This window comes from Podarcis melisellensis (genome assembly GCF_964234715.1).
Source record: "Podarcis melisellensis genome assembly, chromosome: 8".
NCBI classification, from domain to species: Eukaryota; Metazoa; Chordata; class Lepidosauria; order Squamata; family Lacertidae; genus Podarcis; species Podarcis melisellensis.
Window position 1 is genome coordinate 76,804,708 of NC_138540.1, and position 16,714 is coordinate 76,821,421.

Consider the following 16,714-nt stretch of genomic DNA (forward strand, 5'->3'; position numbering starts at 1 on the left):
CGCTCTTTTCGGAAGCTTAAAAGCCTCTTTGCCTCCGAGGAACAGCTACTGCACGTGAATCCCGGCAGACCCATGCGAGTGGAAACCGATGCGTCCGACAGAGCGGTTGGAGCCGTCCTTCTGCAGGAGGATCCGCAAGGCAATTGGAGGCCGGGTGCCTTCTACTCCCGGAAGCTCAGCAAGACGGAGCGGAACTACACCATATGGGACAGGGAGCTGTTGGCCATTCATGCAGCTTTCAAAGCGTGGCGGCACTTCCTCATAGGAGCCAAGCACACAGTGCAAGTCCGCACAGATCACAAGAACTTAGAGTATTGGCGAACGGCAAGGCTGCAGACCCAAAGACACATGCGCTGGGCAGAATTCTTTGCAGATTTCGACTTCAAGATAGAATACATCCCGGGGGACTCCAATGTTATAGCAGACGCACTCTCCAGGAAACCGCAATACCTGGAGGAGACGACACCAATTGCAGCGAAGCACATTTTCGCACCGCAGGCGTGGGCGTGCGCGGCTATTGCAGTCGACCTGGACGCGGTGCGACGAGCGTTGCAAGCGGATCAATTTGCACAGTCCAAGATGGAGGAGCTCCGCAGCGGGTCGCAAAGAGACGATGAGTTCCAGTTGCGGGACGGACTCTTAACTCGCAAGGGTGCCCTCTACGTGCCTAGCGATGAACTTCGCGCAAAGGTTCTGCAGCAATTGCACGACGCTCCCAGTGCGGGACATTTCGGCAAGGAGAAGACGATAGAACTAGTGGCCAGGGACTTTTGGTGGCCCCAGATGCGGGGAGAGGTGGCGGATTACGTCGCCAGGTGTGACACCTGTCAGAGGTCCAAACCAGTACACCAGAAACCGGCGGGATTGTTGGAACCGCTGGAAACGCCGCAGCAACCGTGGGAGAGGGTAGCACTGGACTTTGTTACTGACCTGCCCAGCGCCAGGGGCAAGACGGCGGTGCTGGTGGTTGTGGACTTGTTCACCAAGATGGCGCACTTCATTCCTTGTGCCAAGGTGGCGACGGCAGAACAGACCGCCAAACTCTTCATCGACCACGTGTTCAGAGTGCATGGACTACCGCAGTCCGTCCTGTCCGACAGGGGGCGCCAATTTGTTTCCAACTTCTGGAAGAAGCTTCTGGGTATCCTGCACGTCAAGATCGACCTAGCGTCGGCGAGACATCCGCAGACCAACGGCCAAGCAGAGAGGGTCAACGCGATCATGCAGCAGTACCTGAGGTGCTACGCCAATCAGCGACCAGCAGCGTGGGTGGACTACCTGCCGATGGCTGAGTTTGCCTACAACAACACGAAGCACGCATCGACCGGGGTGACACCGTTCTTCGCGAACAATGGCCGTCATCCCAGAACCTTTCCGAGGCTTATAGCACCAGAGGAGGGGGTGCCTCAAGAAGCCGACCAGTTCGCAGCAGAGTTGCAAGAGGTGCACGAGGAGCTGCGGAGACATTTAGAGCTGGCCAAGCAGGCCTATAAGGTGCAGGCGGACAAGCACAGAAGGGCGGGAGAAGACATCCAGGTGGGGGACTGGGTATGGTTAGCAGCCCAAGCTATGCCAGCCAAATCGTTAGCCAAGAAGAAGCTAGGACACAGGCAGCTAGGACCCTACCAAGTTGAGGCTAGGATCAATCCAGTAGCATTTCGCCTGGCCCTTCCGGAAGGCTCCAGAGTGCACCCGGTCTTTCATAGGTCGGTGCTCACTCCCTACAAGGCCCCGCACAGGTTTCAGGAGTCAGTAACAGTACCAGACCCACGCAAAGGGGCACCAAAGAAGGGGGGGTCGCCTAGAGCCGAACCCCTTAACGAGGTCACAGAGATACTGGACTCGAGATGGGGGGAGGAGGGGGTTGAATACTTTCTCGCCAGGGAGGGCACACCAGCCACTGCTAATAGTTGGGTGCCAGGCTACGAGTTAGACGAACCCCTTTTGAAAGAAGAGTTCCATGCACTTTTCCCACATAGACCCATGCCAGCTGAGTACTTTGATGACTGGCTTTTCACACCCACATTGTCAGATAGCACGTTCAGGGGTTTCTCTTCCCCCGAGGGAAGAACACCAGAATCAAGCCCGCCCAGGGGATCGTGCTCGGGGGTGGACACGGAAACCCCTTATTGGTGGGAGGAGCAGCCAGAGGAGGAATGGCGTAAGAGGTGGCTGATAGGTCCTTGGCGGGCAGCACCGGAGGAAGTAGCGATGGAAGCAGAGACTGAGAAGCATTTGGGGGAAGAACCCGAGTTCGAACACACATACACAGAACTGCCAGCAGAGAACATTGACGTAGACGACCTGTATCCTGAGCCTACCCCCGAAGAGCCGCAGTTTCCACAACCGGCCCCCGGCGAGCGGGAGGGGGGAAGGGGGGGCTTCGAGGGGGGGATGGATGTCAGGGTTTCAGGGAGAGAAGAGCAGATGGGGGAGGAGACAGAGAGCGAGGGGGAAGAATCCCAGAGAGATGAGGAGGAGGATGACGATGCCCAAAGGTTCTCCATGAGTCCGACCAGTGAGTCAGAGGATTCCCAAAAGGGGGCTCCCCTGGCCAGACCGAAAGGGGGACAAGGGGGAAACAGTGAGGAGCACGGGAGAGAAGGGAGAAGCCCCAGTGGGGGTCGGAGGCAGGAGCCGGCTTCTCAGCCGGAACGGAGTGAAGGGGGTGGAGTTACAAGTGTGTCAGAGGGAGCAGAGCAGGAGAGAGACAGGGGAAGGAGATCGGAGCAGGGCGCTCAGCCGGAAGGGGTGGAGAGCAGCACCGAGAGCAGTGTAGCGGTCAAGAGAAAGGTCAGGAGCAACGTACGCGCGCCAAGTTCAAAGGTAGAGGCGCGCGGAAGTGAGGAGAGCCCTGGGGAGGAGCCCGGCCCTAAAGCGAGAAGGAGGGGGGCAGAGGCGTCAGAGGATTCAGCCTCGGGCGAGTCCCGGAGAGGGGGAACTCAGGGGGGCAGAAAGACCCTGCGGAAAAGGAAGGAGAGGAAGAGGTGGTCCAGGGCTAGCCTCTTAAATTGGTGCCGAGGCGGGACAGATTCAGAGGGGACTTCAACGATCTAACGGTACAGATGTAGAGTCACAGAGATGGAGTGTAAATGCAACCATGATCTTCAATAAAGACTTTCTGTAAATAAACCGGATCGGAGTTGGGTCTCTTGTGAGCTGGGACCAAACGGGTGACTCTGACACACACATATATAAAAAAGAGCAAAAAAGAAGAAAATAAAAAAGAAGAAAAAATAAAGTTGGAAGAATATGAAAATAATAATAAAATTTCATTGATTGACTTCTATCGCTTACACTGCACTTCCTATATACATTTTAAGCAAGATTGTAGCTGTTATTCCGTATTTTCCCCACACTATCTCACACAAATATTCTAATCAAAAAGCTCCTAGCATCGGAAAGTTTCTCCCCTGATATTTAGTCAGAATCCCAAACTTCAAATGATGCCTTTCTCACTAAGTAGTTCAAAATTATTTTGTGTACCTGTATTTTCCCATATGTTAGATAGCCATGCCATCCATAAATTCTGTCCCAACCTACTAATTCCAAAATCTCCATATTTTAAAGTAACATCCACTCTTTCAACCAGCTCCAACATGCAGCTTCATAATATCTTCTTAAATCTGGAACTGCAAAGGTTCCTATTTTTTTAGAATTAGAATCCTCGGGGAGTGCCTAGGGATGTGCATCTCAGGGGCTCCCCCTGCTGGTGTTAACCCTTTCCGGTTCTCATGCCGGATAGTCTGATAGGACTAAGCCTAAGCCAATACCGCTCTTACCTGTAACCAATAAAGTTGTGGCCATTATTTGCCCACTAACCTAAATTAACGGTGTCCTGCGTCTTCATTTACTTCCAACTGGTGGGAGGCGGGAATCGCCACGCAACTGTTGCATGTGACAATGTCCACAGATATGCTGTAGAGGGAAGTGAAGGGCGGAAGGGGCTCATCAACCTGGGTAGGTAGTCCATCTAGGAGAAGGAAAACTCTGATCCTAAACCTCTGCTATCTTGTGGGACATCTTTGGGAAAAGAAAAGGCTAAGGAGTAAACCCTACACAAATCTGGACTGGAGTCCTTAAGATTTTCAGATGATATCTTGTACACCTCCTTCCAGCAACATCTGCAGCTACTCTGCTTTCTTTTGGACTACATCAGTGAGGCCAAGAGTGGTTTCTTATCCTCTGGGCAGCCCAGGACCTCCATACACACTGCTGAGGCTTGCACCCCAGAGGTGTCACTTTTTCGGCTGCTAATGCAATGGTTTGACTTCACCCCTGTAGGTGCACTCCATTGTCTCGCAAGATGGATGGATGCATGCAGTAAGGGGTGGGAAATAAACAACTGTGATCCCTGCTGTGTCATGGGCATGTTGGCACACTCCATTGCTGCTTTTCCAAAACATCTTATGCTTTCCCTTTTGTATTGGTAGCCTAGATATTTTTCTACTACTCTTATCATGATGCTAAGGTTTCAATTAGTCATATCTAAAACAGCAAAAATGGGATCAAATGTCCACACAGCTTCTACAGAAGAGACAAAGATATGGCATAGTTTCATCCATTTTAATCCATCATGGCTGCTCTATTGCGTGCATGAAACATACTCTAACTGCTCTGTGTGGTGTGTGTATATATATATACCACCAAGGTCTCAGTAATACATGCCACATCAGCACCCTTGTCAATGTATCAAATCCTGACTGAATGAGGTCTTAATCTGGTATATAGCAATATCCCACACAGATTGATGGGCATAGATTGATGGGCAATAAGTTACAAGCTGTAACATTATTACTCTGTTACAGAGAGAAATATTTCCTTCACCTTTTGTAGTTTGCAACATTTTTCCTAATCATGAAAAGTAATCAGATGACCAAAGGTATAGGGAACTCTTCCCAGCAACCTGGTGAAATTGGGTAGCAATAAAGCAGGCAGGCTGGAACAGTGTTCCAGAACGAGCATTTCATCAAACAACAGCAGTGAGCTTACAGTACCAGTAAAAGAGGCTGATGACCATCATCACTATATTCCAGACACTGGTCTCTACCCCATCTAGTTGTGCCAGCTGATAATTGTCTCCCAACATCAGTTTACTCTTCTCAAGGGCCTCAGGAAACCATAGAAAGATTGGACCCCCATGCCAAGTGCTAATAAAGACAGTGGGATTTGAGCGAGGCCATAAACTGATTCTGGATGAGGGAACTATCAGATAGGACAAATTTTTCGCAGTAGACATGCCATGTGAAAAGTAATGATTTTGCCCCTTTCATTATTGGCTTCTCTATGGGAATGCTCCAACCTGTTCTACAGAAGGTACTTTGGAATATATTCAGAATGTGCTGCTGGTGGTGATTCCAGTTAAGGGTGGACATGGGTGATATTGACAGATCCCATTGAAAGGCCGTTGGCTGCAAGTCTAGTTCTCCATAGACCCCCCCACAGACAACCTTAATTAATCCCATGGAGCACCAGTGGTTTGTAGATGACAGTTTGCATTCTTTTCTTAATTAAATAAAGAAATCGGGTAGCCAAACATCTCATTACCTTTGTCCCAGCAATTTGCTGACATTGGCTAAGAGTAGAGCACATGGGTTGGTACAGTGTTCCAGGAAAGAATTCCATCAAATTTCTTCAATAAGTTTGGAACAAGGTGACAACCATCATCTTGATGTTCTGGACACCTGTTCACACCCCGTTCTAGTTTTTTCCAGCTGAGAAGTTCCCTCTAATAGAAGCTGTCTTTTAGACATATCCCTGGGAAAACAGAGAAAGTCTGTGCTCTTTCTGATTATGCTGGACCCCCACCAAGTTCCAATAAAACCGAGGCACTTGTTCTTGATTAGTAGGGGCTTAATTGATTCAGCATTTTGGAACTGACTCCACTGTCAAGGACAGGTCCCCAGGTCCCACAAGGGTGTTGCAGCTGTGTCTAATACCCCAAGCCTGCCAGCTCCATTCCCCACCACCAAAACTCCTTCTGTCAATCAGACTGGGTCAGGAGATTGTAAGAGTTTGGAGAAAATGGGGATCTCTGCTCTCTGAACCTCACAGTTGCAAACTTGCTCAATAGCAAGCAAGAAGTTAGGAACTGGATTTAATAACAAGGCTGTTCCCAAATAAATGCACACCGATTTGAAAGGAAGTGTTATTATTCAGAAAGAAAATGTTGCAGTATAAAATGGGACCGTATGGACCATAAAACTCGTTACAATTTCCAACCAGAAATGTACAAAGCAGACTTATGCATCTTTCATGGATGATTTAGTTGCGATCCCGGCATTGCAGAGAGTTGGACCAGAGGACCCTCAGGGTCCCTTGCAACCAGGCAGTTCCACAGAACATGGAGACCTTATCAGTTAAAATCTGAAGCAAGGAAGTCACAGCATCCCAGGTGTTGCAAAGCAGCATGGTGGGAAAGATTGACCCCAAACCACCAGTATAGGCTTGCTTTGTAATAGTAAGCATATTAACTTGGGGTGAGTTTCCTCAAGCAATCAGGTTTCAAAATTAGAATCTCCTGGTACTTTCACATATACACTTTCCCACAGATGAAGCTGCTTCCAAGTTTTCAGGCCTTAAAGACAGAAAGCCTAGATTAAACAGCTGCCTCAGAATAATTGTCAGCTTTTAGCCAGGGCCCTAAGTGGGTGAACAATTTTCTTGACACTCTGTACATGTTCGCTGCAGCTCACAGATGCCAGCAGCCAAAGAATATTAATTTTGGTGGCTCCTTGAGTTCTGAAATGAGATGAAATATGGAACAGCACAATTCACCCTTAACCTAAACACAGACGAGCCAAAGTTTAACCCATATTCATTAACTTCTGAAAAGCCTCCAAACTGGGATTTCATAGAGATGTCAAAAAGCTATAAGGCCATCTCATGGCTCAAATATATATGCTCAAGAATTTGTAAAGGAAGCCTTGTGTACATGAAATACATGAAAACTTTCCCCATCACTCACCTGGGACAGGACGCTCTGTGGGGCCTCTGAGGAGTCTGCCTGCCTCCTCCCACTCAGCTCCCCTTCAGCTGTGGAGGAGGCGGTAGATGGAGTCTGTGGGTGCTCAAGCCACCATGTCACTCCCAGGAGAAACGCATGGCTTGAGTGCACTACAGGACCCGCGGTCAGTGTCACCCAGCATTTTGTGACCCCCCCTCAATGGTGACACCTGGGGCGGCCCACCTGTACCACACACCCCTTCCTCCGCCCCTGCCATCACTGTGATAGAGGAAGGATGCATAGAGTAAATGCCAAGGATGATTTGGCAGAAGCACCTAAAAATACAGGGATGGTGGCATTAAGCTAGACTGGCCACTACTTTCACCTCAGCTTTTTCAAGCAATTTTCAGCACACACACACACACACACACACAAAAACAACAACCCTGAAGAGTGGGCCAAGAGATAACAAAGCTTTTTCCACTTTGAGGGGGCCTTAGGAGGGAAGACTAAACTTACAGAGAAGAGAAACATAGTTGTTATTAAGAAACGGAGAGAAAAAGGGGGGAAATGCAGTTTAAGCCAAAGGAGAGAAAGCAGTTTATTCACCTTGCTCCCTATCAGCACCATTCACAGTGGATTAATGGTTATGCAGATTTTGGCCTGCATTAAAACCAAAGTCTGTAGTAGTAGGGAAACACCCCAAACTTTTTTTAACACGCACACCAAGCAAACACAGAGATAGATATAGACTAAAAAAAACACACTATGATATTCCATGTGGGACTCCTGTAGTGAGCACTGTGTGGGATGTTTTTTTCAATATTCTTCAAAATTTGCTCCTGCTTGGGACACAAAAATAGAGTGGCCACAACAATTCCTATTTGCAGAGTTCTGGTCTATGTTGAAAAGACTGGCAGTCCTCCATCCATAGCAAAGCTCTTATTGCTTAAGAATGGAGAATATTTTTTTAAAATAAATGAATTCTGGAATACTAAATAATTGACCATCCAAAGTAGCTTGGCTGAAAGGGTAAAGTCCAAGAGATACCAAATTGCCTGGATGAGAAGCTTGTATGATGTACAAATTGACCCCATACCCTCCAAAATTTTGGGAGGGCAATTCAGGGCCCACAACCACCACCCCGTTCTTTGCTCGTGCCCCTCCCCTCCAGTGCTTTTACCCCCTAAAAAATGTGTAGGGGTACTCTCATTTTCCTACTTATACTGAAATACTGTTCCTCAATGAGGCAAAATTTAGATTCACAAAATGTTTAGGAGTATGTGTGCTCCTGCGTCCCCCCAGAAAAAAAGCACTGCACCTACCTTTGAGCATTCTTCCTCCTTTTCGGGAGTGTTGGGAGATGTGGTGGAGTCTGGTGCAGCCTTCCCCATGCAGCGGAGGCCAGCACAGCCTTCCAGCAGGCCGCACCAAACCACCCACTTTTCCGGAGGCAGCAGAGGCCAGGCTGGACTTCCGGTAGGCCACATCAAACTGCCAACTTCTCTGGAGATGCCTGGTGCAGCCCACCAGAAGGCCTGCCAGCCTATGCTGCACCTCCTGATGCAGCGGAGACTGTTTCCTGTTGCAGCACAGTTGCCTTCACCTCCTCCTCTGGTGTTGGAGATGAACCACCACAAGAGGAGGTCAAGGTAAGTTTTCCTTCAATTTTTTGGTCCTGTTTGTGGACTCGCACCACAGCAGAACCCTAAAACACCTGGCGCGACCAGTGCAATGGATCAGAATTGGGGCATTCGTGATTGGGAACAGAAGCTGGGGTAGCTTCTGCCAATACGTGATTTCCCAGATAAATCAGGATACTTGAGGGGTCTCTGACCCCTGTGAATATGATTGTGAAAATGCTTTCCTGTATCCACTGTGAAGATCACTGGGGATAACTTGGATTGTGGTTCGAGGACCCGACCCCCGCAATGTGAAATGAATACACAAGGACACGTGATATGAGGTTAATGAGCAAGGAAAGGCCACAACTTTATTGATTACAGCAGTGAAAAGGTATTGGCTTAGGCATTGGATCTCTAAAACAAGTGGGTTTATTCACCAGTAGGTGGAGCCTGTTGATGCTAATCCAACTATAGGCTCACCCCTGATGTCACCGAGGGTCGTGCCATGGCCTCCCGCCAAGCAGGCATCAGACAGAATACACGACCGCCAGATTCCTTAGCGGAATACCCAAAAATTGAAGGCATAGGTGATGGCCACACCTAGCCCTTCGACACACCACAACACATTATTCCAATGCCTAACCTACCCACCAATACCACAAAAGTTGTGACGATTGCTACGAGGTAGGCGAAAAAACCAAAAGGCCTAATGCCAAATGGAAAAACTCCTATCAGGCCCCCTCGACAACCAGGGCGACCAACCTAAGGTCCATAGCAAGGCCAATGACCTAAGCCCTAACTCAAAGGGAGTGGAGGGTGGGTGACTTGCGACGAGACGACGGCGAAGAATGAGGCCGGGGAGAGGCTGGCGCTGCAGCAAAAGGCTGCTGAACACGCCCCCTCGGAGGCACCTGGTTGGGTGCCTGCCGAGGGGCGTGGGCGCCAGCCAGGAGAGGTGGAGGCAGGGGGCTAACGCCCTCTGCTAGGGGCAGTGCTTGGGCTCCCACCCACAACCATTCCCCTCTCTTCTAGGGAGGAGAGTCTTTGTGGTTCGAGGACCCGACCCCCGCAAGTGAAATGAATACACAAGGACACGTGCTATAAGGTTAATGGGCAAGGAAAGGCCACAACTTTATTGATTACAGCAGTGAAAAGGTATTGGCTAGGCTGGCGCTGCAGCAAAAGGCTGCTGAGCACGCCCCCTCGGAGGCACCTGGTTGGGTGCCTGCCGAGGGGCGTGGACGCCAGCCAGGAGAGGTGGAGGCAGGGGGCTAACGCCCCCTGCTAGGGGCAATGCTCGGGCTCCTGCCCATAACCACTCCCCTCTCTTCCAGGGAGGAGAGTCTTTCTCATTTGCCAAAATTTCATGGTGTTCCTGGAAAAGATTATATGCAATTTCAAAATTGCTTTGTGTTCCAAGATCCCATCACAGGCTCTCTGGGAAAACATGCAGCCTCCATTTGTGCCCACATCTCATTAAATCAGTCATTCACTGCTTGAGGCTCCCATCCCTGACTATAAATTCCTCTGTAAGCTCATAGCTGTATCCATTGCCTTTTTGGGACCAGGTCTTCTTGAAGTCCTTCTCAGCTTTTGATTATCCCAACACCATGAGAATTCTTCTGTGCACAGGCCTCCTCTTGAGCTTGTTTTCAGTAGGTGAGTAGAAACCAGAGATTTTGTGTTCCATTTAACTTCCTCTAGAATAGGGAGGGGTCAGTGGAGCTAGAGAAAGGAGGTCAAGAACATCATGTGCTCCTGGATGGGGTATTGAATAGATGGATATTGTGATGAAGAGCAGGAGAATCTGGGAATCTTGGTGCGATGAGAAAGTGAATCATACAAGTTACCAAAGTCCCCTAACACTATCATAGTTATCTTTACACCAAAGGAGTGCAGTCTAGGAATGTTGATGCCAAGCAGGCTCCCCCTACTGCAAAGATCTCCTTCCTGTCAAGAAAAAGTCCCTAAATGGAATGTTTTGATGTCATGGAGGGGTTGAACTGCCCCAGCATCCATTGGACCCTGTTTTTGGCTGCTGTGGCCCCCTACCTCCACCTGCTGCACTTGCCAGCATGCTATGCTAGGGTTTTGATTGCTCCATTAGGGAGCAAATTGGGCATGCAGGCAAGGGAGTGGGGTGGAATAAAACTTCTCATTACATATTATTTTGCTTTAAATGAGCTATTGCTCCCGAACTGAAGTGGCATGTTAAGAGTAGAGATCTAAGCAAACAGCAGCTAGCTTAATTCCAGCTGCATCATTATCTGCCGAGCCAGGGAAAATGGTGGAGGAGGATTTTTATACAAACTTGTTGAAGGAAATCCTGGCTCATATTCAAGCCTTGGAGTCGATTCAGGAAGATGTGGCAGAACTTTAAAAAATACTTTCAACAGATGAAAGAGGAAACATCTCATTATGAAGATTGCTTGACTGTCCACAAAACACTTATGCAAGGAAATCACAATATCTTGAGTAAACAAATTACTTATTTAGAGTCACAACTGCAGGGAATCTTGGAGAGTTTGTAAGGATTTTTTTTTTTAAAAAAAACCTTACTAGAACCGAAGCTAATGGATTCAAGTTACAAGAAAGAAGATTCCAACTAAACATCAGGGAGAACTTTCTGACAGCAACAGCAGTTTGACTGTGGAATGGTCTCCCTCCGGAAGTTATGGACTCTCCTTCTTGATGGATTTTAAGCAGAGGCTGGATGGCCGTCCATCATAGATGCTTAGTTGAGATTCCTGCATCATAGGGGGTTGGAGCAGATGTTCTGCAGGGTCCCTTCCAAATTTAAAATCCTATGATATTATGTGTGGTCTTTCTCTATGCAATTAAAAGAGGAGAACTTTGGAAAGAACTTAGAAAGTTATATATTAAGGGTTTATTTTGCATCCAAGAATTGTCTTTTTATACCTTTTTTTCCTTGAGTCACCAAAATGGAGATGCCTTGTGGCATACGATCATGACACTGAGCTTTTGTGATATTCCTTTATCTCTGTAGGGGCGCCACTACAATGTATGACATGTCGATATCTGAACGACAACACTTGTATCCTGCGACAGGCACGTAATTGTTCAGGAAACACTTGCCGTGAAGTTGCTCTACAAAGCGATATATGTGAGTAAGGTTTCTTCCCCCCCGCCCCCAAAGAACCCTTCTCAACAGAGGCCTTCCACACACTCAGAAATTATCATGCTCTGTGCGATCAAAGAATTACAGTAAAATCCATACACATGTGACTCAGTCCAAAAGTCTTCTGTAAAATATACAGAAGAGTCTGCCTGCGTTCAACATCTTCTCCTCACAGAAGGAATTATGTGGACTATAACTTTATTAATGGGGATGAAGGATTCTCCAGAAAGATTTCTGAGTTCTATGATGATATTACAAGGGGAGCACCTGACATATTTAGTGATTCATCTCTTAACCAGGATTTCTCCCCTCCAAATGTTCTCTCTACAAAATCTGGGGCAAAAATGATTGATTTGATATTCCTCTCTAATTCTTCTTACAGTTGCTGAAGACATCCTCAGACCTACTTACAGTGACTGCGTTAACACTCAGGATTGTATCCCAGGCATCTTTTCTTTTGCTGGAGGAACCCTCCAATTCTTTCGGATGCAAGCTGAATGCTGCAATACTGACCTATGCAATGAAAACCCTATTCAGTGTAAGGGCCCTTGTATTTTGGACACTTTCTGTATCAACAATTCTTGCCCAGAGGCAAACTATAGAACTTCGTAAAGAAAAAAAAAATGTAATGATAATTCATTTACCGTATTTTTGCTCTATTGGACACAGTTTTTCCCCTCCAAAAATTGAGGGTAAATGTTTGTGCATCCTATGGAGCGAATGCAGGCTTGTGCCATAGTCGCGCGTAACCCCTCCGGCAGGGAGAGGCTGCACAGGTCTATGGCTTCTCTCTGGCAGGAAGAGGTTGTGCGCAGCCTGTACGCTGCTCTTTGGGCTGGGGAAAAGAAAAGATTTTATTGATTTCCCCGTCTAAAAACTAGGTGCGCCCTATGATCCAGTGTGCCCTATGGTGCGAAAAATACAGTATATTCCACCAAGTGTCCATTCTTTTAAATATAAAGATAAAGGTAAAGGGACCCCTAACCATTAGGTCCAGTCGTGACCGACTCTGGGGTTGTGGCGCTCATCTTGCTTTATTGGCTGAGGGAGCCGGCGTACAGCTTCCAGGTCTTGTGGCCAGCATGACTAAGCCACTTCTGGTGAAGCAGAGCAGCACATGGAAACACCGTTTACCTTCCCGCCAGAGCGGTACCTATTTGTCTACTTGCACTTTGACGTGCTTTTGAACGGCTAGGTTGACAGGAGCAGGGACCGAGCAATGGAAGCTCACCCCATCGCGGGGATTTGAACCGCTGACCTTCTGATCAGCAAGTCCTAGGCTCTGTGGTTTAAACCACAGTGCCACCCGCGTCCCACTCTTTTAAATATAGCCTTTCCATAATATATGCATAATATACTTCAGCCCTTACATAATGTGTATGGAGACTGAATGTGTATGGAGTAAGCCTGGATCCTAGAATCTATGGGCAAGCCTTGTTTCATCTCATAGGCTGCTAAGGATCAATGCCAATCTGCTTTTGTCCTGGCTGGCAGAATTGTCAATCTCATTTCACACAATTCAGATCACTCTCATGCAGAAGCAGGTAGACACCAAGATGCGTGTTCTGAGAAAGACCTGCATATGTTACATACAGAAGCCATACTTATGAGCAACACTCAACAATATTTATATTAGATTTTCCCAGCTGGAACATTTGATGACACATTTAGAACACCATGCGGGGGGGGGGAGTGATAACCCTTTGTACGAACTGGAAAATAAGGGCCAGAATGGACCAGTTATGTCAAAATAAATGGAATCCATCTGCTGACCATAAATTTCATTTTGCCAGTTCAACCTGGGAGATTTGGTCCACTGCAGTGCCCATTCTGTTTCACGAGGAATGCAAATAATTGTGTGGTCGTCGACACCCATAACTGCCCTATTAGAGGGACTAAGTGCATAACATTTGCTGGTATCATGCAGCAAGGTGAGTAGAACTGCCAATCAGCAGAGGGTGGGGGTGAGGGAAAGCAGCTCTCAGCCATCAGCAATCTGACCTTTTTCTGACCAAATGTGATAAAAGCAAAGGATGGGGTGGGGATCTGTGTTTTATTTGAGGGGATGAGTTTAAAGTTTTCTTTACACCGCTTGCCCCATTCCTTAGTCAATGGCATGGTGTTGACCCACCCCCAGACAGTCCTGGGAAATTCCTGATCGCATGGAAACAAACATGTACAAAGCTGTCATTCCCATTTTGAGTTTCCACGTGCCTTGGAGGGATGTTGTATTGTGTGCTTTGGGGGAAATTAAATTGGTGGCTAAATTCGCAAATGTGGGCTTCACCCAATAGCCTTGGTCTGGTCAGAGTACAAGTAGACAGGGAAGAAAGGGAAAGAAGGGCTTATGGAAGACATCAGAAGTGGGCTGTTCTCAGGTGCAATGGTCCTGAAATATACCTGAAATCTGAAATGGTTCTGAAATCTTGTGACTTTTCAGGGAACATAACAGGGGTGGGCGTTAAAGGGTCCTGCAAGTTGCCCAAGTGTGCCAGGTCCTTAAGTCCACCCTGACTCATATTAACATTCTTCTCTTTCTAGTGGGTTCAAGTCAAGTGTCGGCTGCTTTCAAAGGATGTGCAACACCAGATTTCTGTAATTTCATAACAACTATTCCAACAGGAGTAAAGCGAAGTCTGAATGGCTTGGTGTCGTTCAATGTCACCCAAGCGACATGTGTTGATGCCCAGCCATCATCCTCTACTTCTGGCCTGTAGATGTGCCCTTCGTGGGACTTGGGAGGAAGCTGTGCTATCAGCGGCAGGCTGTGGAAGATCTCTGGAGATGCTGAAGATGCTGGAGGCAGGTGCAAGAGGGCAGGAAATTGAGATTTGGGAGCTGTAGTTAGAGAAAATATGGCACAGGGATTTCCATTTGAATTGTGATCTAAATAAATTGATAAAGCAGACAAATTCTGTTTCTTGCATTGGGGCTTTTCAAGTGAATAATTTGTATGCAGTGATGGCACAATGAATGTTAACTTCTGAAGGCCAAGAACGAGAAGAAAACTGAAAATTGTAATCTAGGATATTAATAGTTTTCCCCTAATGGCACAGGTTTTTGTTTGGGTTTTTCTTTAGTAGGGGGAACTAGTTCCACTAGGAAAGCTGAATGAAGAGAAAAGCATTACACTTTACGGCATTGTCTAGAAGGCTCGTTTTCCCATTACACCACTATTATCTGCAAATATGTAAAGAAACTACAGATCAGATAAAAGATCTGAGTTGTCTGTCCAGTTACATCCTGACTTAACTAGTGACTGATTTCTTTGGCTCACCCACCCCCACCATTCAAATGTTTCCAGAAGCTTTGATTCTGAGGAATATTCAATTAAAAATTCACTAGCAGCTTGTACCTGGCGGTTCTCAGGAATTCCTAAGAACCAAAAATCTGTATGGTTTGGAAAGGTCTATTGACTGAAACTTCCTCCTTGATGTCAGGAACCCTCAAGACAAATTGTCCCAAGACCATTCACATTCTAAAGCCAAAACACAGGTGGAGCATGAAAGGCGAGGTCCAGACATAATCCAAAGTCAAAACACAGTAAGTCCTTTGTTTGTTAGGCGTAAAGGCATAATGCAAAGTCAGATCCCTTAAGGGTGCCCTGAACCCAATCATGTTTCTGTATACTTAATGTGGGGTGCATGAGTTGTTAGGGGAGGGGTTTTACCTCTGGTGGGGGACACGTTGTGCTCATTCTGGGGTAGTTTGTCCACCTTTGCCCCCCTTGCACTCAGCTCTCACCTGTGGCTTTGAATGGCTAGCTAAACCAGGTGAGGGTAGCCATTGGGTCTCAAACCCTTGTAGAGTTAGGGATTTCCGCTGCATGCAAAGGCAAGCTCTGGTGGGTTGAGTAGATGAGAGCAATGGTTAAGAAGCTTTTTTCTTTTTTTTCTTTTTTGCACATGATGTAGAGGGAAGTGAGGGGCAGATGGGGAACATCAGCCTGGGAAAGTAGACCATCTAAATGGAAAACTCTGACCCTAAACCTCCACTGCTTTGTGGGATATCTTCAGGAGAAGAAAAGGCTTAGAAGTAAACCCTACACCAGGGGTTTTCAACTTTTTTTTAGTCTACAGCACCATTGATGAACCACATTCCTTCTGTGGGAGCCACTTACAATGGGGTTCCATTACAGGGCATTGCCCTGTTCCACTCCTGTCCCATTCTGCCCCACCCCCTTTCAGTGCAGTCTTTGGTGCAGGTGTAAGTGTTAACCGCACGTGCCAATTGCACACAAGTGGTGATCCCCATGTACCTGGTGAAAACTTGTGTTGTTTGGTCATTTAGCATTTTTAAGACTTAAAATTTAAGCAGTAGAGTTTTGAAAAAGCTTTTTTAAAAAAATGATGAGTCATCCATTTCTCTGCAAAATATTGTATTTGTAAGTTGGGGGGGGAGTAAACAAACTTAAATAATGAAAAAATTATTAAGATACTCTGGAAAAAATTATACCAACAGAAAATAAAGACACAAAGACACAAACAAATGTACTTTGAAAAACTGATATACTGATATACTGCAACGGTGATGTAGTGGGGAGACGAGACATTTCCTTCTGGCCTGAGATGACTCTGGAGAGGACCAAACTTTGTGACTTTTGCTGTTGCAAAATATTACCCAAGTATAGGCTCTGGAGTAAATTAAATGTCTTACAGATGCCCCCATCTCAGTCTAAATATGTGGCTGTGCAATCAAAGAAAGAGATCTGGTTGTCCCTTTTGGAAGAGCTGGATAAAACTGAAGTATTTCTTCTTCACCAAACCTTTATTCTTGTTGTTGTTTAGTCGTTGATTTGTGACCCCATGGACCAGAGCACGCCAGGCACTCCAGTCTTCCACTGCCTCCCACAGTTTGGTCAAAAAACTTTATTAGGCATGACAAATATATGCCATCGAAAAACATCCATATAAAATTATAAAATATAAAGAAATAAACAGCCATGTAAAAATATGTAATAATGAGGATTTTCACTGGAGTTTCTTCCCACTAAATAGTGCCATT

At 46.8% G+C, this 16,714-nt stretch overlaps 1 protein-coding gene across 2 annotated transcripts in view; it reads left to right on the forward strand.

Moving 5' to 3' along the window:
- The window catches only part of LOC309376167 (uncharacterized protein), a 49,948-nt gene extending 35,159 nt beyond the window's left edge, over positions 1-14,789 (forward strand). Inside the window, exons 2-6 of one of the 2 annotated variants that reach the window (XM_081922402.1) lie at positions 10,140-10,230; positions 11,579-11,695; positions 12,093-12,248; positions 13,504-13,641; positions 14,252-14,789. In XM_081922402.1, coding sequence (XP_081778528.1) covers positions 10,182-10,230; positions 11,579-11,695; positions 12,093-12,248; positions 13,504-13,641; positions 14,252-14,427 — 636 coding nt within the window. In that variant the 5' untranslated portion in view covers positions 10,140-10,181 and the 3' untranslated portion in view covers positions 14,428-14,789. Of the gene's footprint in view, positions 1-10,069; positions 10,231-11,578; positions 11,696-12,092; positions 12,249-13,503; positions 13,642-14,251 lie in introns of those variants that run through there. The other variant, XM_081922401.1, reaches the window with a different exon arrangement.
- Positions 14,790-16,714: the final 1,925 nt, after the last annotated feature.